Genomic DNA, 23,808 nt, shown 5'->3' with positions numbered 1-23,808 from the left:
GCCAAAGAGATTTATAGTGCTGCTGTAGAGTCTCTGTCTCGTTTTGGTTTCATTTCTCACCTGTCTGACGTGGGTTACAGTAAATTGGAGAATGCAAGATGACTTATTGGCCAGTAAAACAATCCTTACAATATTGTTTGTGAATAGTTGAGCACACTCTGTGGTTTTATTGTACCACAAAACAATAAACCCATATAAAATCATAAAACATAAAAATAACAAGCAGGTTTCAGGTTCCTGGAAACACGCTGCAGGGATTTTCTCCCGTTCAGCCTCGAGGAATTCCAACGCTGAATTTGTGTATTTCAATAATCAATGAAATTGTTATGTTTATGTGTTGTTTAAGCTACAGTAGCAGTCAAAAGTTTGGACACACCTTCTCATTCAATGGTTTTTCTTTATTTTTTATTTTTTCTACATTGTAGATTAATATTGAAGACATCCAAACTATGAAGGAACACATATGGAATTATGTGGTAAACAAACAAATGCTCAACAAACCAGAATATGTTTTATATTTTACATTCTTCAAAGTAGTTGAATGAGAAGGCGTGTCCAAACTTTTGACTGGTACTGTATAAAAATGAAGAAATAGTAGAATCCCCATCTCAATTTCCCAGAGCCCAAAGTGACGTTTCAATTATTTGTCCAAAACCAAAAGATTTTTAATTTACGGGGGAAATAAATAAGCACAATGAGGGGTAACTCATATTTGAGAAGCTCACACAAATGCTTGACATTTGTGCTCATGAAATGACATAAACAACGCATTTATTATCCAAAAATTTCACGTTAATGGTTGAATCTACAAATCGTTGAGCTTTGTGTCATGTTGAAACAAGAAAGGCTGATACAAAAATTGGAAGCACGTTATTGTCTAAGAGTCCAAACCATGAAAAAACGAGAAAACAACATGAATGATTTGCTTTTTCTTTTAAATTTTGGACCCAGAAGAAGTGCAGTCCTCCATTTGTCCCCCTTCTACCCTCGACTCCAGTTCTGTTCCATGGAGGCTTAATCACCAGTATGAATGATGAGGGAGTAAATGGAGGAAGTCTGCCTCCCCTCCCCTCTCTCTCCCTAACTCTCCCTCTCTATCTCTCTGCAACCATGAGCATCTGCCCAGAAATGAACAGATGTAGGCACCTGCGTTTGTGGGCCCACATATGCGCACATGTCCCCCCGTCCCCCACCCCCCCAACTCCCCAAAACCCCCTTTCAACCTTCCATGGGACCCGGAGCCCGACCACAATGGGGAGAGATCAGGGATGCAGTAACCAAATACTGCCTATCCCCCAGGACACTCGCTCTGTTAGAGGCATTGTCACCAGTTATATCAAGTGGCTGCACCAAACAATCTGCTGTATGACTGCTCATTTGAGACATAACATAATTCAGAGGGACAGAGGGAGGGGAGGGGGGGGGGGTGCAGAGGTGGCCGCCTGGATGAGTTCTATGGCTCCAGTATGTTGGGTATAAGTGCTGGGTATTTTTTTAAACAAGTGGGCTCAGGTTTTTTCTTGCAGTCTTGGGGGTTTGATTGAATTGAATCTCGGGGATAAGTGGCCATTGGGCCGGTTTGTCGGAGGGTCGTGGGGGGAGGCGGGGGTGGGGGGGTGGCAGGTGCTAGCTGGGGAGGGAGGATGAAAGAGAGGCAGGGTGAGTACAAGACCAGGTTACACGTAAAAAAAAAAAAAAAAAAAAAAAAAGCCTTGTTTTTGTCCGAGGAAAGAGGTCCGACAGCCCACCGGTAGAGCAGCGGCGGATAATGGCGCCATAATAGCCCCCCCCCCCCCACCCCACACCTCCCTCCCTCCCTCCCTCCCTCCCCCGTCCCTATCTCTCAGCTGCCGCTGGACGACAGAGGATCCACACGCACCTGTTGTCGTCCCCCTATTGTTGTCCCCCCCGGGCTAGCGTTAGCGCGCTACACCTCAGGAATGCTCCACCGTCCAGAGGCCTGGCGCTGCTCGTCCCAGGAGAGAGCTTAGCCGAGGTGGGACGAGAGGGGAGGGTGTCAGGAGTGTGTGTGTGTGTGGGGGGAGGGGGAGTAAAGGGAGTAACCAGCAGGGAAGCTTTAGAGGACAAGACGAGGAGAAGGAGGGGAGGTGGAGGTGGGAGGGAGTGGAGGGTGCGTTCCTCCGAAGCCTAGTGTCCTCCCTCTCTCTCCCTCTCCTGTCCAGAGAGCCCTGTCCTAAATCACTGGCCCCCAGGGGGACGGGGCTCCATTGTGAAGAGATGGCCCCTGCAAGCTGGGCCGCCAGCTGCCACTGCTGCAGCGTCATGCCCACCACGACCCCCAACCCCCACCCCCACTCCTCCTCCTCCTCCTCCTCCTCCTCCCCAGTGTGTCCGTCCCCCCCCTCCACCTTCAGCACCATGACAATGCTCCCTGCGACCATGCAGGGCCACAGGCCAGCGAGCAGAGAGCATTAAAAAGGACTTGGAGGAGACTCTTGAGAGGAGGCCACAGCGGAGCAACACGTTTTTCGGCCCAACATTAATGATGACAAACTCGGAGCAGGGTGACGGTGCGCGACACGGTAACCTGGAGGAACCCCCCCCACCACCACCACACACTCAGAACGAAGAATAAAACAGAGCGCTCAATGACAGACAGAGAGATCATAATCATAACTTACTGCAGTTTGTGGCTGAGATTCAAAAGGATGAAAAAATGGGAAAGCTTGACTGGAGACGCCGGACTTGAAGGTCCACTGCGGTCCTTGTTGTCCACCTCACAAGATCCCAGCTGTTGCTTCTCAGCTCAAAGTCAAAAGAGATTAAAATGTTATTTCTTTCACTTTCTCTCTCAGACGAGAATGCCAGCACTTCTTCTTTTGCGTCCTATATAATCAAATCCAGACTTCGACCTTGAGACTCAAACCATAAAAGAAGCAAAGTCCGTTCTTTCGTTATGCAAACGCAGTCAGATCGTTCTCATTTCATCTCTTTAACTTTCAACCACAACCGGTTCAGCTTCACCTGAATTATATATTGATCAAAATCTTCTTTTAGAAAATAAACTAACAAGACAACAGTTTAATCTATGAACCATGTCTTCATACAGAACATCTTTAGTGTTTCTTGACGTAGATTCTCTGTGAGTCTAGGACGCTGGACCAAAGATATTCCCTATTTTTATGATGTATTTTTACACACGACCAACTCTTCACTCATATATTTGAGTTTTCTGTTGATGTGAAGTCGTCAACGTGGGAATGAGAGAAGGACGTCTCAGACAGAACCACAGAGGACGGAGACCCTGTCCAAAGACAAATTAGTGCAGCAGTTCATTTGTACGTTTTTTTTTTGTGTGTTGAATTCTTTCAGCTGCACCCGATGAGCCGTGCTGCCTCGCCAGACGAAACTGTTGCAGATTCACTAAGTAGACAGACTTTTCCTTTTTTCATTATTATGATTTCATCCCCCCACCACCCTCCACCGCCGCCGCCGCCGCCACCGCCACCGCCACCGCCGCCGCGGCTCTGCAGGAGGACTTTCCCATCCATAGCTGAGGGAGGCGTGCTCCATTGTGCAGCGTCTAATGATGATTGTAATGATGGCTTGTCCATCTTTGATAAGAAACAGCACGCCCCTCATTAAAGGGCCCGGGGCCCCGGTTCTCATGGCCGCCCGGTCCCTCGCCCCCGTCGTCCCCTCGGAGTCGGACAGCAGGCGGAGGGGAGGCGAGACGACACCCGTGGCACACGCCTGTTGACCGAGCCACAAAGCAAAAGCGTGTGACACTCGCCCCTCCCCCGCCGGTCCCATTGTCCTCCCCGTGGGTCCCACAGACAAGACCAATCCTGTTACCCTCCCACCCCTCACCCCTCACCCCAACCCCCCTCCTCCTCCTCCTCCTCCTCCTCCTCCTCCTCCTCGCAACCACAAAAACCACAACACTCGCTTTGCAGCTCAACACACACACACACACACACACACACACACACACACACACACACACACACACACACACACACACACACACACACACACTCCCCTTTCCCTTCTTTGCCCTCACTATCAATTTTACCAATCAGCTGATCTCTCTCTCTCTCTCTCTCTCTCTCTCTCTTCTCACACATCCACCAGGGGTTGCCCCCGTCCCCACCTCCTCCCACCCTCACCCGCCGCCACCCCCCGTCGGCATCAGCTGCTACGTAAGGTGGAAATCCATCATTGTGTGTGAAGACGGTGCTCGTGCACGCTGCACAGCCATTACCATACACACACACACTTAGTGGGGTGTGTGTGTGGGGTGGGGGTAATTCAGTGATTCACATGCAGACAGTATTTCTTGGTGGTGTTGGAGGATGGTGTGGCAGGTGGGTGGGGTCCGGGTTTCAGGGATGCTGGATGGTGGTGATGGTCGTGGGACGGAGGAGATGAGGGGAGGAAGGGGGAGGCACGGGGTGATGGGGAGGGAGGAGGAGGATGGGGGGTGGGGGGTTGCCGCGGCTGCCGGGGTCAGGCCTGTGTGTCCTGGGAAAGTTGGGCTCTCCATTTAAATCTGCACATGTTGCGGCCTTCTGGTGGCTGCGTGAATGCGCACGGTGACAGATGGCCCCGGCCCATAACTATAGAGTCCGAGCACCCGGGTCCCTCGAGGGAGAGAGAGGGGGAGAGAGAGAGAGAGAGAGAGAGAGAGAGAGAGAGGGGTGCAGGGGGAGAAGAGGAGAATGTAGCGCTCAGCTGATCCCATCAAAAAAAAAAAAAGAGAGATGAGGGAAGGAGGAAAGGCAAGAAGAGGAGGAGGAGGAGGGTTGATGGGTGTGATGGTGTGTGTTCGTGTGTGTGTGTGTGTGTGTGTGTGTGTGTAAAGGGGGAGGAGGGAGGAGGGGGGGAGTCTTTAATCCCAAACTCTAAATTGAGTTAATGTATTTGCCTGGTCTGCAAACTCCAATAGGAGGCCCGGGGTCCCCAACCATTCTGATTAGGTGTCTAGTTTATCAGATGTTGGAGGAGGAAGAGGAGGGAGACTGTTTGTACATGAGGAGAATAGCAGCTTTGTGTGTGTGTGTGTGTGTGTGTGTGTGTGTGTGTGTGTGTGTGTGTGTGTGTGTGTGTGTGTGTGTGTGTGTGTGTGTGTGTGTGTGTGTGTGTGTGTGTGTGCTGACTGGGTTTATGGGTTTATGGGTTTTGTGCCAGCTTCTCCCGACGTCTCCATTCACAGACTCGGTGGATCTCTGTTGTTTTCCCCCACTGACTCCTCGTTAATCTCATTAAGCAGCGATGATGTCAGCGCCCGGTTACAGATTATCTTTTTTATCAGATTTAACGCCGAGACAGTTCGGTCTCGTAGACACGTCTGTCTTTATGACTTCGAGAGTGAGGATATTCTTGTGAACTGGCTTTTTTTAAGGTGATGGTTGAGTTTATGAACTCATGATGTCAACGAGAGTCCTTGAAAGTATGCAGTAGAAGTACAAACAAGTGTGTACGCAAAATGATTTCTGCAAATGAAGTAGGCGTCTGTTTAAAGGGTCAGTTCACCCAAATCATGACATAACCTTTTCCCACTTTTTTCATTTTTTTTTACCTCCAGTGGTATCCAACCATGGAGATAAATACTCTGTCACTACTACAATATATAGTTCAAAATTACAGCAGCGTAGAGTAAAGTGCACACAAGAGACATAGTAGAAGAAAGACAAGATAAAAATAAAAAAAATAATATATATATATATATTTATATATATATATATATTTATTTATATATATACAACAAACCATGTATTCAGGTTTGTTGTATGCACAAAACACAATCAAGTGAGTAAACAATAAAATAGGCACACATTAATGAATTAAATATAAAAATAAGTTAAAGGAAATAAGTTAAAATAGAAATATGGTTCAGTATAAAGATAGTAATGGTGTGCTTTAACATTATATTATCCAACAGAAACTGAGGGGGAAAAATAAATAAATATAATATAATAATAATAATAAATATATATTATTTTTGTTTTGTATAAAAGTATAATTCAAAAAATACAGCAGATAACAGCAGAGTTAATTTGAAGGTATGGACTGACAATTTAAAATCACACTATGTGGAACTGCATGGTGTGTTTGTTTGTGTGTGTGTGTGTGTGTGTGTGTGTGTGTGTGTGTGTGTGTTTGTTTGTGTTCATCGTGAGGACCACTTAAAGTTTTAGAACTTTGAAGTGAGGACACGTCTGGAAAGTGAGGACATTTGGTCCGGTCCTCACTTCGTCAAAGGCCTGTATGAGTGTTCAGACTTGGTTTTAAAGGTTCAGGGTGGAATCATGTTTAGAAGTTGTGTGTGAATGTCCTCACAAAGATAGGAGTAGATGTGTGTGTGTGTGTGTGTGTGTGTGTGTGTGTGTGTGTGTGTGTGTGTGTGTGTGTGTGTGTGTGTGTGTGTGTGTGTGTGTGTTCTTTGCTGGTGCGTGTGGTTTCACTCCTACTCACTGGAGTTTTTGGTGACGTTCAATGCATGTTAACACATTCTGCCTCCCACACATACACACACACACACACACACACACACACACACACACACACACACACACACACACACACACACACCCCCTGACGTATCCTAACCTTAAAAACCAAGTCTTCACACACACACACACACACACACACACACACACACACACACACACACACACACACACACACACACACACACACACACACACACACACACACACACACACACACAGCTGTCGCTCTGCAGACACACGGAGACGCCGGTCTCGTCTCTAATGAGAAAATAAAACCAGGTTAGTTTAATGTATCAGGCTTTTAATGAACTTGCATATTTATTTAAATTAAATTGTGATCTTATGAAGTTTAAATATTTAAATGTAATTCTGTATTTAATCTCACAGGATGGATGTCGCTCATATTCAGATAAATAAGGAATCAGAGATGTTAAGTTTCCAGAGATGCTCTTCAAAAAAGCTGTTTCAGGGATTTGTTCATCTTAACGGGTGAAATGTTATTTTCCCAAAGTATTTTCTGAGGTTATGCAAATCCAATTTTCCACCTCTCTCCCTCCCTCTCTCTCTCTCCCTCCCTCCCTCCTCCCCCTCCTTTTCCACCCCTCACTCTCTCTCCCTCATTTTCCACCTCTCCCTCCCTCCCTCTCTCTCTCCCCTCCTTTTCCACCTCTCTCACTCTCTCTCCCTCCTTTTCCACCTCTCCCTCCCTCCCTCTCACTCTCTCTCCCTCCTTTTCCACCTCTCTCCTCTCTCTCCCTCCTTTTCCACCTCTCCCTCCCTCCCTCTCACTCTCTCTCTCCCTCCTTTTCCACCTCTCTCCCTCTCTCCCTCCCTCTCCCCCTCTCACTCTCTCTCCCTCCTTTTCCCCATCTCTCCTTCTCCCTCCATCCCTCTATCCCTAACTTTCCCTCTCACTCTCTTCCTCTCTCTCTCCCCCTCCTCTCCCTCTCTCTCTCTCTCTCTCTCTCTCTCTCTCTCTCTCTCTGCTGTGTATTCTGCTGGTGACTGATGAGAATCGTTGACCGGTGACTGATGAGAATCGTTGACCGGTGTCGCTTCCCTCTCTGCAGCTGACGTCACTCCGCCACTAGGGGGCGTCAGTCCGCCGCGTGCCCTCCACATGGCTTCATGTCAACAGTCAGGTGGAGGTCTGACTGTCTGTCTGTCTGACTGACTGACTGTCTGTCTGTCTGACTGACTGTCTGTCTGTCTGTCTGACTGACTGTCTGTCTGTCTGTCTGACTGACTGACTGTCTGTCTGTCTGTCTGACTGACTGACTGTCTGTCTGTCTGTCTGACTGACTGACTGACTGTCTGTCTGACTGACTGGATGGATGGATGGATGTTGTAGGAGAGAAGTAGAGAGTCAGAATGATAATGTTCAGATAGAGGGAGCGGGTTTTGTCTCAAGGATCTGCATCTAAGAAGATTTTTAATGCAATCCATTTAAAAAACCCTGTTAGTAGACAGCTGCACTGGATGTAATCCCTTTATGGGGTTTTGTATTAATAAAAGAAATCTAAAATAAACCCATTTATTTATGGTGTGGCCCCTGTTGCAGACACATACACCTCAAAGTAAACCATTCAACCGTCTGTATAAAGGTTTGGAGTTTTATTTCAACTTGTAATTGGCTTAAGAGGGAGGACATGCTGTATGTCTGACTCAACGGGATAAAGGTTTCCAGAGAGCTTAGTTCATTTCACTCAGAGCCTCGTATGGCGCTCTGCTCGGTAAGCCTCTTAGGACGCACGAGGAGGAATGCCAATCAGGAGCTCCTGCTGGGCGGAGAAACCCGACGGCTGTGCCACGCGACACGCAGCCCAGTATCATCCATCTCTCACTGTCTCTGCACAACACAGGTGAGCTGTCCAGGAGAATGCAGCGCGCGGGGAGTTATTTTCCCAAAGTATTTTCTGAGGTTATGCAAATCCAATTTTCCACCTCTCTCCCTCTCTCTCACTCTCTCTCTCCCTCCTTTTCCACCTATCTCCCTCTCACTCTCTCTGCTTTTCCACCTCTCTCTCTCCCTCTCACTCTCTCTCTCCCTCCTTTTCCACCTCTCTCTCTCTCCCTCTCACTCTCTCTCTCCCTCCTTTTCCACCTCTCTCCCTCCCTCTCTCTCTCCCTCCCTCCCTCTCACTCCCTCCCTCCCCCTCCTTTTCCACCTCTCTCCCTCTCTCTCTCCCTCCTTTGCTCCTCTCCCTCTCTCTCACTCTCTCTCCCTCCTTTTCCACCTCTCTCACTCTCTCTCTCCCTCCTTTTCCACCTCTCTCCCTCTCTCTCTCACTCTCTCTCTCCCTCCTTTTCCACCTCTCTCCCTCTCACTCTCTCCAGGAGAATGCAGCGCGCGGGGAGACCCCAACGAGTCTGAACAGCAGAACCCAATCCAGACTCACAGCCATGCTTCCCCTGGAGGTCGGGAAGCAGAAGCCGTGCCGCGTGTCGGAACCGGTGTGTGGCGTGGACAGCCCTCCGGTCCCGACCCGGCGCTTGAAGCTCCGGAGGTCCGGATCCGCACCTGAGCGCAAGGTGAACTGCGTGCTGGTCGGGGACGGAGCAGTGGGCAAGACCAGCCTCATCGTCAGCTACAGCACCAACGGATACCCGGCAGAGTATGTCCCCACGGCCTTCGACAACTTCACCGGTAACGTCTGGCACCAACGTGGCCGATTATTTTGGAGCGTTACGCACAGGTTTTACGCACGACTAAAAGTCACGTTTAAGGCGTTTGAATCGTTTTTCTTTGAAGTCGTTTACAGGTTAAATGTCCCGTTTGTAAAGCCTGTAGCTTTGTTTATTCTTGTAAAAAAAAAAACACACTGATATAACACGTGCTTTTTTTAATCTTCTCAGTGGTGGTTGTGGTGGACGGAAAACCGGTGAGACTGCAGCTCTGCGACACTGCTGGACAGGTGAGCTGCACCTTTTGAGAGTTTGCATGTCATTTAACAAACCTGAACACGTGGGCAGCTGTGAAACATGTGCATCCACAACTCAAACAACTCAACCACTGAGCTTCACTTCTTTCTTTCTTTCTTTCTTTCTTTCTTTCTTTCTTTCTTTCTTTCTTTCTCGTCCTGCTCTGTCACGACAGAAATGGGGGCTGGTTGACGGATCGATCAACGTAAGTCATCAGCTATCAATAAGTGTTTGTCAGTAATGGGTGTAACACTTTCGCAGTTCTGCTTTTTAGTCCTGGACTTGAAATCCTCTAAGACCCCCTTTTAGTTTAAGTTGCCCCCCTTTGGCTCCATGGCTTACAGCGCCCCCTGCAGGAAAACACAGAGTCTGTAATCCAGAAGATTTGCCCCCCCCCTTGTGTCACCTTGTGCACCACTGCCCTCTGTTGGTTGGGTTGTTTTTTATCCTGTCATCCAACCTTTTCCTGTTAGTTTCCCCTTACCTTGTGGAAATAAAGGTAGATTCAGTGTATTTTCAAACATAAAGTGTCTTTTGCATCATGAAGTTAAGTTAAAAGGAAGATTTGTCTAAATTACAGCAGCATCTCTTTCTAGAGAAAGTGTTACTGTATATAAACCCCAGACATCACTGTCAACAGTTTTTAAATGGACCATTTGGAAGAAAAAGTAGAAACACCGAAGACAAAAAAACCCAAAACTGCCTGCCAGATACCAGTGGAGGTTAGAAAGAATTTACCACAAATTTAATATTTTGAAAACAGAAATGAAAACAGAAATGGTCTGAAGTTGTCTTCTGATGAATAATTATATATCTACAAAGCTGTTTTTCTGTTGTTACGCCACGTGAATGTGTCAATTGTGAGACAGGTACACATTTTAAAGTGAACATCCTAAGATATGTCTAAAGGTAAAAAAAAAAAACAAGACCTACATCAGACTTCTTGTCAGACTCGAACATTAAGGGAGAGAGCTGTTCTTAAATTAAACCTTTTTTATGTGACAAAAAAGAGAAAACCAGTTCAGATTTTGCATTAAAACTGTTCAGTCAAACTACCGGGATTAGTCAAACTTGGACCAGATTAATTATACCCTGTTTCAGATTTCTTTAACCCTTTATTTTGCATGCACAAACAGACAGAGTAACACATTGACTGACTTCATTTCTAGATGAATCCAGATCAGAACCTGCTGTGATTCAACTATCCATTGTTTTGAGTTTCAAATTAGATTAAAAGCGAAAAGGCCTGAATCTGAAGCTAAATTCTGCCATATAAAAAACATTTTAATTATTTTTCTTAGATTCCACCTTGTGTCCAACTATTTTTAATACTTACAGACTATCTTTAATTTTCATTTTCATGGTCTATATTAGTTCTGATTTGTCTGGAGGATTTTAGTTTCTAGGTTTTTTTTTTGTTATGTTCCCTGTTTCATTCATTTATTTAGTCTGTTTCTTGTTTTATTTTGAAAGTTACTCTCCTCTCATGTGTTGTGTTTGGTTTTACTTCCTGCTTTAGTCTTTTTCCCCGCCTGTTTTCTACCACACCTGTGTTTCATTAGTTCATTAGTCTCTTGAGCGTATTCCGGTCCTACTGTTTCCTTGGTTCAGCGTCAAGTCGTCATGTTGCCCTTCCAGTTGTAAAATTCTTCAAATGTAATCATTGTACTCGACCTGCTGCCTCCTCAACTCCTCATCTGCATTCATGCTGATGTTAAAGGATAAAGCTGATGATATGCTACTATTTTCTCAATATGAAAACACCAAAACCAACAGTGAATGTATCACCTAACAAGTATTGTGTGTATTAAATCTTCTTCTTCTTAGCCATTGACCTCCATTAAAGGAGGACCAAATGTGGATTGATCCGCCACTTAAAATAGTCCCCAAACAAATGCACTATTTCCTCCAGTTTGTTTGATAAAAAAGCAGCTATTTTAAAGAAATGATTGAGCTTTTTTTTTTACTGCAACTTAACAGACAAGTTAGGGAGGTTTGAAAGTAAAGAGAGACACATTGTTGGTGTTGGTCTTTTGTGGTTTTGTTGTCCGTAAGAAAGATTTGGAAGAACACCAGCCTCCTTTAAGTAGCCCAGTTTATTCTAACCTGGCGTCTCTGTTTTCGGATTCCCCACATAAAGGACGAGCTGGAGCTCATCCGCCCTCTGTGCTACAAGAACGCCGACGTCTTCCTCCTCTGCTACAGCGTGGTCCGCCCCTGCTCTTTCCACAACCTGATCCACCGGTGGGTTCCTGAGATCCGTCAGCACTGTCCCGACACGCCCCTGGTCCTCGTTGGCACCCAGGTGGACCTGAGGGAGGACGTCCAGGTGCTGATTCACCTGGCGCAGAACCAGCAGCGGCCGGTGGGCACCGAGGAGGGCCAGCAGCTCGCCCAGGAGCTCGGGGTGGTGGGCTTTGCCGAGTGCTCAGCGCTGACCCAGAAGAACCTGAAGGACGCTTTCGATTCAGCCATCTTGGCCAGCATCCAGCAGACGGACAGCTGCAGCGTCCAACCTCAGAGGCTGACTCTGAGGAAGAAGACGCCCGATAAGTTCAAGAGCCTCTCGGAGACCTGGTGGAGGAAGATCAACTGTCTGATGGGAGAGCAGAGCTGTGACTTCAAGTGAGCAGCTGCTTAATTACAAACAGACCTTTTTTTTTTTATCTTGGTTTTAGCCTGCTGGCAGAAGGTGCCAGATAGGTTTGGGATTATCACCCTTAAGGACAACACATCGGAAATGCAGGTTTGTGAGTTCAAAGTGTGGGCGGAGAGCTCCACTGACTTTACTAACCTGAAGGCGTACAAATAGAACCACGGTTTAAACATTCCATGTGTCATGATGACTTATTTTATTTGTCTTGAAAGGCAGCAGTTAAGTTAAGGCAACAAAACCACTCATTGTTGGGTTTAAATTAGTTTGTAAACTAAGTTAAACTGTACACAATGTAGCATAAGTATGGAAAACAAGTCACAAACATAACTAATGTAATTTCCAAATAACAAAAAAAACACTTTGGGAGACAAACACTGGTCTCCTGGTTGAAAGTCCTGTGTTTGTTTGACTCAGCCACCAGTCAACCAAAAATGATTTCTCTATAGAAATAGAATCGTAGGAGTAAAACGGACATTTAATTGTCTGCCGTGGTCATTCATATATAAAACAAAAGAAAATGGCGACTGTTGTGTTGTTATGGTTACGACACAAGTCAATGGGGCTGTAAAGTGTTGTCGCACGTCGCCGGGATGTGAGCGGATGCAGCTACGGAGATGGATGGTTGGCTAGTTAGCTTTTTAACTTGTCCTCTAACGGAGCGTTGGGGACTGATGCGGAGGGATTGTTGGACCCACCTGTCCGCTGTACGGCTCGAATCTGTAACCAATGTAGCATTAAGCATATTGGAGTTAGCTAGATAGCTAACAAGCCAGCTTTCCACTCGTTAGGTAGCTAGCTAGCTAGTTTGTTATTCCACCATTCAACACTGGTTACAGAAAATAGGCGGAATAAAGTTGTCCCTCAACTGTTGAGAGCAATGTGCTTGCCTCCGCTATGACAAGAGTGTGTGGATGAAGCATTACGTTGGTACATTTGACTAATTTACTCATAACGTTACTACTCCACTGACAGCAAGTCTGTTTAGTTTATACGTAAGTTAGCCTGCTACAGTAGCAATGGCAACGGTACGCAATAAAATGGCCGCCGTTCTGACCAGACTGCTACGTTGATTATGAATGGGAATGTTCCTTCTACTCCTATTCAATGTTTTATGTCTTTTTCACTTTATACACTATGTCACCTGCTGTTAAGTGTAGAGTGTTGGGTTTGAAGGCACTGGGCATTTACCAGGCAGGTGTAGAATCCAGATAGTTTTGAGCCTAACTCAAACTAAAAATCTCAGGATGTCTCAGCCTCTGCTGCTTCGATATGCACTATTCTTTCTTGTATCTGTCTCTCACAAGCCCCCCATTTTAACAGAAGAACAATATGTAACTTTTGCAGTAAACATTGAACATGCTCTGAACCATCTACTGAAGAATAACACTGTTTGATACTGTGGCTACGAAGAACAAAGAAGAGGTTAACTGGTTCATTTGTGTCATCTGTCATCAGCCAATCATTCACGCTATTTATGAAATGATTTACCCATGAGATTAACTGTACAGTGCTTATCGCTTCTGCTTGTACTTTTTGCTTCCACTTCTCTTAATTTTTTTTTGGGGTGGTTTAACCTCTGTATAACTGCTGTTATTAGAAGCTGGGACTCTATTGTAATAAGGATTTTAACGGTGAGAAAACCACAGGAAATCTATCAGGGCTTTCCGTGTTTGCTAAATTCTTCCAGAATTTGTACCGCGGTGAGTGACCCCACCCATCTGAGGCTCCCAGGAGGCTAAAACAAACCCCACAATTATTATCAGCTCCAGGTTTGGTTTGATGCAAAGAGTCCGACAGACTGATGAAGATCTGAACTTTTGTCTGTTTTGTACATTGTTTGTCACTTTACGCCCCAACATTGCAAGTACTTTGTTTGTAGTTCTTTATTCATTCATGGTTGTTTTCATTGCGGTTGCTGATCATGGAATATGCTCAGAGGCCTTGATTAAAGTTTATAAATACTGTATGCTGTATGATTTTCATCTGTGAGATATTTGCAGCAAAGTCTTTGGGGAACTAGCGTGTATTTGTGAGAAATACTATACGCAATCACTTGAGTGGTACTCGCCGGCGTCTGCAGTGCACTTGTCCCTCAACTTCTGCTCTTTATCCTGCAGACACAAGCAGCACATGTTGGGGAGTTAATAGGGATCAAGTGGCATTGATTGTCTCATCAGCTCTTGGATCCTCCTGACCAACCACTGATCCAGCCAGACCAGATTTAGGTGGACTTGCGTGCAATAAAAAGGCATCCTTACCTCTGATACAGGTTTGGAGGGTTTCCTGGGTTATTTTCCAGTAATCTCAGGGTTGGCAGGATATCAACACACTCGCTCGGCTTTCCTCTCTGATTCAGCGTCGCTCCTCCGGTCCTCCTAATAGGAGCAGACAGGACCACCTGGACCGGATTAGACCGGCATATGGAGCCTGATTCTCTGCCCTCGGACGCCTCACACCGTGAGAAGGCAGCCGAGGCAGATTCCTCCACCTTCAAGGGTTTATCTTAGGTGCCACCTGTGAGTGAGGAAAAGGTATTTATAGAACTTCATGAAATGAGGTTACAAATGGCTTCACACACACACACACACACACACACACACACACACACACACACACACACACACACACACACACACACACACACACACACACACACACACACACATACACACACACACAACAATCTTACATTCATTCTCTGGTGACTTTACACTAACCTTAACCACTCTCCTAGAAATAAAGATGCTAACTAGAACCATATAGGGTTCTTTGGCTTGTACTCATATGAGAACCCTTCGTGGTTCCTGGTATAAGCTTTTATAGAGGTTCCACCTGGAACCCTTTAAGAGGGTTCTACCTAAAACCCAGCATAAAGGGTACATCTACAACCATCTGTGAAAGGTTCCAGTCAGAATCCACTATGAGAGGTTCTTCAGAGAACCTTTCTAAGGTGTAATGGTTCCAACCAGGATCCCCTATGAGAAGGTCTACAGAGAACCTTTCTAATGTGTAATGGTTTCACCCAGGACCCCCTATGAGAGGTTCTACAGAGAACCTTTCTGATGTGTAATGGTTGCACTGATGACCCCCTATGAAAGGTTCTACAGAGAACCTTTATAAGTTGTAATGGTTCCACCCAGGACCCCGTATGAGAGGTTCTACAGAGAACCTTTCTAAGTTGTAATGGTTGCACCCCTTATGAAAGGTTCTAGAGATAACCTTTCTAAGGTGTAATGGTTGCCCTGATCACCCCTATGAAAGGTTCTAGAGAGAACCTTTCAAGGTGTAATGGTTCCACCCAGAACCCATTATAGGAGGTTCTACAGAGAATCTTCGAAGGTAAGATGTTTCCACCGAGAGCCCTCTATGGAGGTTATATTGAGACCCTTTCCATTTTCTAAAGGTACTAACGAGAACCCACCAAAGGATTCTATTGAGAACCATTTTATATTCCAAGGGTTTCATCTAGATCCCACCCAGAGGGTTCTACCATGAACCCTTCTACATTCCAAGGGCTTCAGCTAAAACCCTTACAGGGGGATCTACCCAGAACCCTTTCATATTCCAAGGGTTTCATATTGGACCCATCCAAAGGTTTCTACCTTGAACCTTTATTTATTCTAAGTTTCATCTAGAACCCCTCCAGGAGGTTCTACCGAGAAACCTTTATCGATGTAGCTTTTAGTTTCCACATAAGTAAAACAGGAAGGATGACGCATCCAATAAATGTGTATATATATATATATATATATATAATTTAAACGTGGTTTTGCCTTAATATCTATACGAAAATGTAGACTTTGTCAAGTATATTGCAAAGTAAAAGCAAGTCACTCAATAACCTGGATTGAACTGATATGAAATCATGTGACAAAAAGTTAGTTTGTAAGCAGTTTATCATAAATCCGAATAATTAAACCACCAATATAATCTGATTCAATTCACTAAATAAGATGTACCAAGCATGAAGGGTGTTTTGATTCAACAAAGTCACATTGACTTCCTTGGTTTCATGCTGCTAGTGTCCAGAGACATTACAGGTTGGGTTTAACAGGTGACCTAAATTACCTGGCAGAGACACATACAGCAGGTGTGGTTTTCCCTCAGAGCGTCTTGCTCATTCTGACTGAACAAACTGTTACCAGTACCTGCAAACATACTGTCCAATGTATTTATACCAGGCCATTTGTTTCTATTCCTCTACTTCTAGCTACGTTTATTTATTTCTGTGGTAAGGTACATTTTGTGTTAAGTGTTTTTTCATAGATGTAGACCATTTAATGCATAAAATACATTTTATTCTGCCTGGATGGTGAAAAGGATTTCTCTAAAGCAATTCATTACATTAAAGTAAAATCATGCACATATGTAATGTATCTGCACAGGTTCAAATAAAGCATGCATTATGAATCTTCTGCTACATGTCACTGTTTCCAAAAGCTGACAAGGCAAGGAAGGTTTATTTGTATAGCATATTTTAGCAACAAGGCAATTTAAAGCATAAAATATTACAAAGTTAAAAAATAAAACATAATAAGAGAACATTTGAATACAATTAAAAAGAGTGATTGAAAAGCTAAGATAATAAAATAAAAACTATAGTTGGAACTTTGTAAAGACCTCAGAATATAACTTTTGGTATTAAAGGTAAATATGTCCACTTCAGTGTACTTCTTTCTGTTTCCATCCAGGTGAGTCTCCCTCTGGTTCAACTGCATCTGAAGAAAACCACATTAAGTTATTTCTCAGAAATGGAAGTATGAAGTAGTTTTGAGTTGTTGTTTTTCCCCCCATGCAGCAGACTGAAACCTGGCTGACCTTCACACCGTGTCTTCCTGCTCCTCTTCGTCTTCTGTCTGTGCTGCGATGGCTGAGATGTTCTCATACACAGGACAAAGGTCTAACTGATGGGGAGAGACGACAAGATGAGAGTCAGAGGCCTCATAGAGGGAATTCAGATACAACTGACCCTTCGCTAAGCCCCTCCCCTAGAACGACCACTGTACAATCCTTCGTTAGCAGCGTTCAGCGGTGTGTATGAAACCTGCAAGTCTGACAGCAGATATCCTCAAAGCTTAGAGGACAGTGTCTCTGAACGTACTGAGTAATTCACAATAAACCTAACTAAGTATTAAAAGATCTTTTCCTAAACTTAACTTAGTATGTTACTTAAATTTACTTAACATTACTAATTAGCTTTGTTGTCTAAACCTAACTTAGTATTTCACGATCTTTTCCTTAACTAAGTAGTTTTGTTGCCTAAATCTAACTAAGAAATTCACGATCTTTTCCTAAACCTAACTAAGTATTTCACTATAATTTACTTAAACTTACTACGTAGTTTTTTTGTCTAAACCTAACTTGGTATTTCACAATCTTTTCTTTAACCTAACTATATCACAATATTTTCCTGAACTTGACTAAGTAGGTTATTTGCCTGAACCTAACTAAGTATTTTACGATCTTTCTTACACATAACTAGGTAGAATTACTGCCTAAACCTAAGTATTTTACGATCTTTTACTAAATCCAACTTAGTATTTCACAATCTTTTCCTAAACCTAAATGTGTAGTTTTGTTTCCAAAACCTAAAGAAATATTTTAAAAATCTATTCACAGACCTAAGTAATTTTGTTGCCTAAACCTAATTCATTATTGCACAATCTTTTCCTAAACCTAACTAAATAACTCACGATCTTTTCCTAAAACTAAGTAGTTTTGTTGCTTAAACCTAACTGAGTTTTTTCCTGTGGAGACAGAAGTTTGACTAAAATTGACGTGTGGCTGGTTTGCATCGATGACATGCCGGGATGCAAAAGCTTGATAAGCCTAGCAACAGTAACCAAGGGGGAGGGGCTTAGCGGAGGGTCAATAAGATTCTTTATCCCTTAAATTTCTTGTCGGATACGAAGACATTTGCAATAAATAAGGTCGGAAAAAGTTTGAGGGTAAATACACATTGGTGGTTTATAAAAACAAAGATTACTAATAAAGTAACGTGTGAATTATCTTTATGACCTCATAATAACAACAAACAATAAACCCTTTGGTAAGTTCTGTCACTGAGGCCAAATCTCTCTCTCACCTCCACAGGCTCTATGGGTTCATGTGGTTCAGTGGTGGAGCTCAGAGCTTTCTTCTTCCTGGATTGAAACCAAAAACAAACAAATACACAAATTAATTAAATAAATCAAACATTTATTGAAAACTTTAAAACTATTAAATTAAATATTCAAAGTAAAAGATCAGTGAGGATTAGTTCTTGTTGTTTCACCTCATCCACAGACAAAAAAGAAGCAGAGGAATCGGCATCAAAACCACCAGAGTCCACCTGGTGTAATGTATTATCATTGATGTTCTATCTAGAACTGGAGATAGACAGTTATTAGATATAGAGCACGTTACATTATTAGAACTGATTGATTCATGAATTAACTTGCCAGGCCATGCTGTTTGTTAACAGAAGATAAGAGTCATGGAGAAACTCACCTGCTACAGTAATCAGATGTAAGGTGGAGTTACTACGTCCTCTGTTGTTCTGGGCTTCACAGTAATAATTCCCACTGTGTTCAGCTCTGATGTCAGTGATGGTGAAGATCTGTCCTGATGCTTTTGGTGAGTCTTCACCCTCCTTGTACCAGGTGTAGTTAGCTGCTGGGTTAGCATCACTGCTACAGGTCAGAGTCACTGAACTGCCCTCCACTATCTCATCAGAGGGACTCACTGACACAGAGGGAAGCTTTGGAGCATCTGGAGGAGAAAAGAGAGACTTTTGAATCTTTGTTTAGAGGACATGTTCTTAGACATGAACTGTAGGAGGAACAACAACACAGCATTGTGGTTACTATGTTAACATAGAAATCTAGAGAAAGCTAAAGTAACCACTGACAGACCTGAACATGAAACGTATTTCCTCTTCGTGTTCTGTTTCTGTGGCCTCAAACGTGCATCACAACTAAATTAAACTCAATAATCTTCTCACATTGTGGACAAAACTTTTTTTCTGCACAGTTATCAAAGCAATGTGATGCTGGGACTTTAAAATCTTGCAAAAGCAAGTGCATTGCTATTAAAGATTTCAACACAGTGTCAAGCTTGGTCAGTTTGGTGATTGACCTCCTGTGGTTTTCTACAAACACAGCCGATAAGATATTAAAAACATTTCAAGGCTTTTCAAAGCAGTTTACTGGGTCTGTGTTTATAATTTCAGCCAGTTTCAGGAAAAAGTTCCCAAAGATTTTTTTTTTTTAATCTATTGTCTGAGTCAAAGTGAAAATAAAAGTAACAATACATTTTCTAATGTTTTGAACTCACACTTGACATCAATGACTAGAGATGAAGAGTCAATCCATCCATGTTGATTCTCAGACTTGCAGTAGTATATCCCTCTGTCCTCAGAGCTGATGGAGGTGAGACGATAAATGCCTTCTTCTCCACGAGGACGTGATTGGTTGTCCTTGTACCAGGTGTAGTTAGCTGCTGGGTTAGCATCACTGCTACAGGTCAGAGTCACTGAACTGCCCTCCACTATCTCACCAGAGGGACTCACTGACACAGAGGGAAGCTTTGGAGCATCTGGAGGAGAAATGTTAACAGAGATGATTCCAGGTTAATATTGTGTTAATACAGAAGAACAAGTGGTATTTGAATAATAAACTGTGAATGTCTTTGTGTATCAGCATTTCAAACTTTAAAGGTGGTCTAACAAATGGATGTGTGATGGTTTGTAACTTTATCCCAAAATCTGCTGAAGCTGTTCAGTGAATTACAGCAGACTGAATGTGAAGCAAGTAGAGCTGAAGAAAGTAGTTATGATCAGTGAAATCTTCTCCTGTAAAGACTGGACATATTGAAGATGTTTGTTATCTTTGAATAAACTGTTTCACTCACATCACATTCACATTATAGAGATGTGTTCAGATGTCTTCGTCCCCAGCTGGTTCTCAGCTGTGCAGTAATACTGTCCAGAGTCAGAGGACTGGATGGAGCTGAAGACGAGCTGAGGTTCTTTACTGAGACGACGAGACGATGAATATCCATTCTTCTTGTACCAGGTGTATGTAGCTGCTGGTTTAGCATCACTGCTACAGGTCAGATTCACTGAACTGCCCTCCACTATCTCATCAGAGGGACTCACTGACACAGAGGGAAGCTTTGGAGCATCTGGAGGAGAAATGAATACACATACTTAAAGATTATATAAAATGTTATCAAAGACAATTTACTATTTTAATATATATTTCTCTTTTTGTCTTTCAGACTGTCCCTATTATTTATCACAGCAGCTGTCCAGAGTGCTGATCCTGGATCTGTCACAGGTGAGACTCCTGCTGGTGGAAACTGAGAATAACAAGCCTTTAATCATTTGTAATCTTCATCAACATTCTTCTCTTTAGATGCTGGTTGTGTCGTTAGCTCAGTTCTAGCTGTTGTAGGGAGTTATTGATTGTTTCTTACACCCAGCTGGAAGATCACTTCATAGTTATGTTTTGTAAAAAATTCTGCCGAGTCTACCAAACAGATGTATTAAATAATGGAGGTGGAGGGTGAAACTTGAGTTTCGTTTCTGGGGTAATAAAAAAATCCTCTTATTAATTTTTTAATAATTTTAAATAAATTTGAGAACCTGGAAAATCAATTTTAAAAGAAATGATAGTCCGCCTTCTGTCTCAGTTAAACATGTTAAATTAACTCCAATACAACACAAACCGATCAGTAGACGACTCCTCTACCTCCTGAGGTTTGTAACAGATGTGCTTATTATTTTTGGTAACCATAAATTCTCATTCAGTACCAGACTGGTGCCGCCATATGAAATGGTCTTAAACCTCCACAGGCTGACACAGTGGAGTAAACTTACACACTGGAGGAGAACAGTGATTCTCAGATCCTCTTACAGCACAGGAGTAGCTGTCTGCAGAACCAAAGTTGGCGTAATAAGAAGATGGTCCTGTCTTGATGTGCTGTCCATTCTTGTACCAGATGTAGGAAGGATTATCAGGCAGAACATAACTGCTGTTACACTCCAGCAACGACCGGGTAAGATCGTATCTGATCACCTTCACCTGGAGACCTGGATCTGTGAAGAAGGAACAGGAATGTTATTTTATTAAACTGTCAACATTCACACAAGACATTTATATTCTAGTTTTCTAGATGTTGAACATTTGGAGATTATTAACATGTGAATTAAATTATTAATGTTACCTGTGACAGACAAAGTGACTCCAGGTGAACCAGTATATTTCTCTCGTGGTTGGTTTCTCCCGAACCTGAACTTGTAAACAGCTGAGTCATTCTTTCTCAGGTTTGTAATAGTCAGAGTGCACTTCTTCACATAACATCTGTACTGCACACGACCTGAATACTCAGAGTCTGTTTTCAGATCCACAGGTTCACCACCTTTCTGTTTGAACCAGAATGCTTCCTTGATATCACTGTGCTGTATTCTAGATGGGTATGTGTAGTTGCAGTGTATTTCCACTGTTGATCCTTCTACAGCACAGACCTCAGTAGGAGTGTAAGTCACTCCCCAGCCATCCTCACTCTGTATCACTGTAACACAGAGCACATCAGGAACCACAGTCAGACTCAGAACAACATCAGAGGACAGACTCTCATTTGTAGTGAAGGTGCTTCAGTGTGTGAAGCTACGTTCCTTAAAACATCCCACTTTAAGTCAGTGTGAGACAAAGATAATCTTATAGCAACAACTTGTTTTTGGGAGGTGGAGCAAACTTTAGAAAACTGTTTTACTGCAGTTTTATCTAAACTAAGACTTTGTTCTTATATAGTTCTTCTTTGCTCGGACTTTTGTCTGTTTTTTAAAATGGGTTTATACTGTACAACAAGTTTTAATGTTTCTGGTTCGTGCTTAAGTGATCAGAGGTATGCAGAAATATGCAAATTATTGAGTTTCGCAATGATTTATAAAGTAAAGAAACAGTCAACGATGTACACATGATCTTTGCACTTGGAAGGAACAGTAATGTATTGAAACTGTCAACTTAAACACAGTAAACGAGTTAAAACAGCTAAAGATTAAAGAGTCTGCTTTGCTGTGTGGTCAGGCTGCTGCAGAGCGTGAACGGAAACTGTAGATAAATGCAGGAAACTGACACGTTGGCCAATAGTGTGATATGAAAATAACAGATCACTGACAGATTGCTATTTTTAAGCAATTGACAGGAAATGGCTTTCAAAAGTCGACATAAACACACACTTCAGATGTGAAATACATTTCCAAAAGTTAAATTTGCTCTTCTAAAAACAAAACAAATCTGACTTTGCAGCATCTGACAGTGTATTAATTAAGTGTAACACTCCCTGAATCTGCAAATATAAATACAGAAAAAAGAGAGAGAGAGTTCGGATCCTGGCAGCAGTGCTCTCTGCTTCTTGGGTGTAATTAGGTGGGAAACTATTGAAGGTTCAAGTTTTGGCGTTGTTGCACCAGAGTCTAATAGTGATTGGTTGGAAGATCACCTACATGGTTTGTCATAAGGCCTCTGGGCCTGTGAGGAGCCTAAAAATTGTCACTCAAAGAGACACAAACCAACCAGGAAGAGACTCAAAATGATTATAAAGAAACATAAAACAACTACAAAGAGATACAAAAAGACTACAAAGAGGCAAAGCAATCACAAAGAGAAAAAAAGCAACTAAAATCTGCAACCTCACTGCTAAAAGTCGCAAATTCCTACATACTGTTTATTTTAACTGCCTCATAATATAAATGTAGATGTACAGTACCTTGTACAGAGAGAAGGAAGACAACAAAAACACTGGCTGCTGCTGTTGAACTCATAGCTGCTCCTCTCTGTTAAATCAGCAGGTAGATCAGAAACTCCACATATACACAAATTTACTGTTTTAATGGTGCACAACTCTTCAGTCTATAATGTTTATAATGTTACTGATTCTGCTGGTGTTAGAAACAGCTCTCTGTTGGTCGTCCTGTAAAGACTTCAATATAAATATATTGTTGAAGGGTTCTCACCACTATAAGTTCAAATCAGTTTATTAACTAAAAACACAACTTCCTCTGTTTTTCTGAGGTGCGCTAACTGCCTCATAATATAAATGTAGATGTACAGTACCTTGTACAGAGAGAAGGAAGACGACAAATCCACTGGCTGCTGCTGTTGAACTCATAGCTGCTCCTCTCTGTTGAATCAACAGGTAGATCAGAAACATCATGAACACGTCTACAGTAAAAAGGAGGATGTGGTCTTGAAGTCGGCCTGTGTGTTCTGTGGTTGGCACAGTTACATTAAACGTTATCAAGCTGTTTAAAACCGACCTTGCTTCCTTCCTATTAATGTTTTAAATGAGCATGAACACGTCGATGCCTGTAAATACATAAGCCGCAATGATGAAGTCAATCTTGCAGATGTTTTGCAAACAATGCATCAACTACTGAAAATATAGTTTATGGAAATGAAAGGGAGTCAACTCATGATCATCTCTAGAGGAAAAGTCAGGTGATCGTTGAAGTCAGTGGGATTCATCTTCAAGAGACCACAAAAGGTCATGAAATACAATCATATACAGTATAGAGTACAGTGATTCAATTCCTATAAACCCATGTGACCTTCTCAGAACTTCACTACCTATTCTGGCCAGAAGGAGGAGCCACAACTGGTAAAATACTTATTCACATAAACAAGAAGTAAACATGTAAACAAGAAGCTGTTTTATGTGAAGCTTTTTTTTTCTTTTCATAATTATTAGTGATAAATTTTGTTGGATAAA

At 43.0% G+C, this 23,808-nt stretch overlaps 2 protein-coding genes across 2 annotated transcripts; one reads left to right on the top strand and one right to left on the bottom strand.

Moving 5' to 3' along the window:
• Positions 1-8,879: 8,879 nt before the first annotated feature.
• Positions 8,880-12,027, top strand: LOC129095558 (cell division control protein 42 homolog). Its single transcript, XM_054604054.1, has 3 exons — positions 8,880-9,123; positions 9,333-9,391; positions 11,539-12,027. The coding sequence occupies exons 1-3, from the start codon at positions 8,880-8,882 to the stop codon at positions 12,025-12,027; spliced, it is 792 nt and encodes a 263-aa protein (XP_054460029.1).
• A 4,339-nt stretch (positions 12,028-16,366) lies between these two features.
• Positions 16,367-23,208, bottom strand: LOC129095317 (B-cell receptor CD22-like). Its single transcript, XM_054603717.1, has 9 exons — positions 23,154-23,208; positions 21,262-21,609; positions 20,915-21,133; positions 19,369-19,629; positions 18,544-18,804; positions 18,329-18,422; positions 18,140-18,197; positions 16,873-16,958; positions 16,367-16,772 (listed from the first exon to the last, which is right to left on the bottom strand). Exons 1-8 carry the CDS (start codon positions 23,206-23,208, stop codon positions 16,875-16,877), a joined length of 1,380 nt encoding a protein of 459 aa, XP_054459692.1. The 3' UTR covers positions 16,367-16,772; positions 16,873-16,874.
• Positions 23,209-23,808: the final 600 nt, after the last annotated feature.

The sequence above is a fragment of the Anoplopoma fimbria genome, chromosome 9, assembly GCF_027596085.1.
Source record: "Anoplopoma fimbria isolate UVic2021 breed Golden Eagle Sablefish chromosome 9, Afim_UVic_2022, whole genome shotgun sequence".
Lineage (NCBI taxonomy): Eukaryota > Metazoa > Chordata > Actinopteri > Perciformes > Anoplopomatidae > Anoplopoma > Anoplopoma fimbria.
The sequence above is the reverse complement of the archived record's forward strand: the minus strand, read 5'-3'. Positions and strand labels throughout refer to the sequence as shown.

What these genes read in the sequence shown, in the direction of transcription:
- LOC129095317 (XM_054603717.1), bottom strand. Translation starts at nt 23,208, where the DNA reads ATGAGTTCAACAGCAGCAGCCAGTGGATTTGTCGTCTTCCTTCTCTCT. An exon ending in CTTCCTTCTCTCTGTACAAG is followed by an intron (nt 21,610 to 23,153) that starts GTACTGTACATC and finishes TCTGTGTTACAG; the next exon opens with TGATACAGAGTGAGGATGGC. An exon ending in TCTAGTCATTGATGTCAAGT is followed by an intron (nt 18,805 to 19,368) that starts GTGAGTTCAAAA and finishes TTTCTCCTCCAG; the next exon opens with ATGCTCCAAAGCTTCCCTCT.
- LOC129095558 (XM_054604054.1), top strand. Translation starts at nt 8,880, where the DNA reads ATGCTTCCCCTGGAGGTCGGGAAGCAGAAGCCGTGCCGCGTGTCGGAA. An exon ending in GGCCTTCGACAACTTCACCG is followed by an intron (nt 9,124 to 9,332) that starts GTAACGTCTGGC and finishes TAATCTTCTCAG; the next exon opens with TGGTGGTTGTGGTGGACGGA. An exon ending in TCTGCGACACTGCTGGACAG is followed by an intron (nt 9,392 to 11,538) that starts GTGAGCTGCACC and finishes CCCCACATAAAG; the next exon opens with GACGAGCTGGAGCTCATCCG.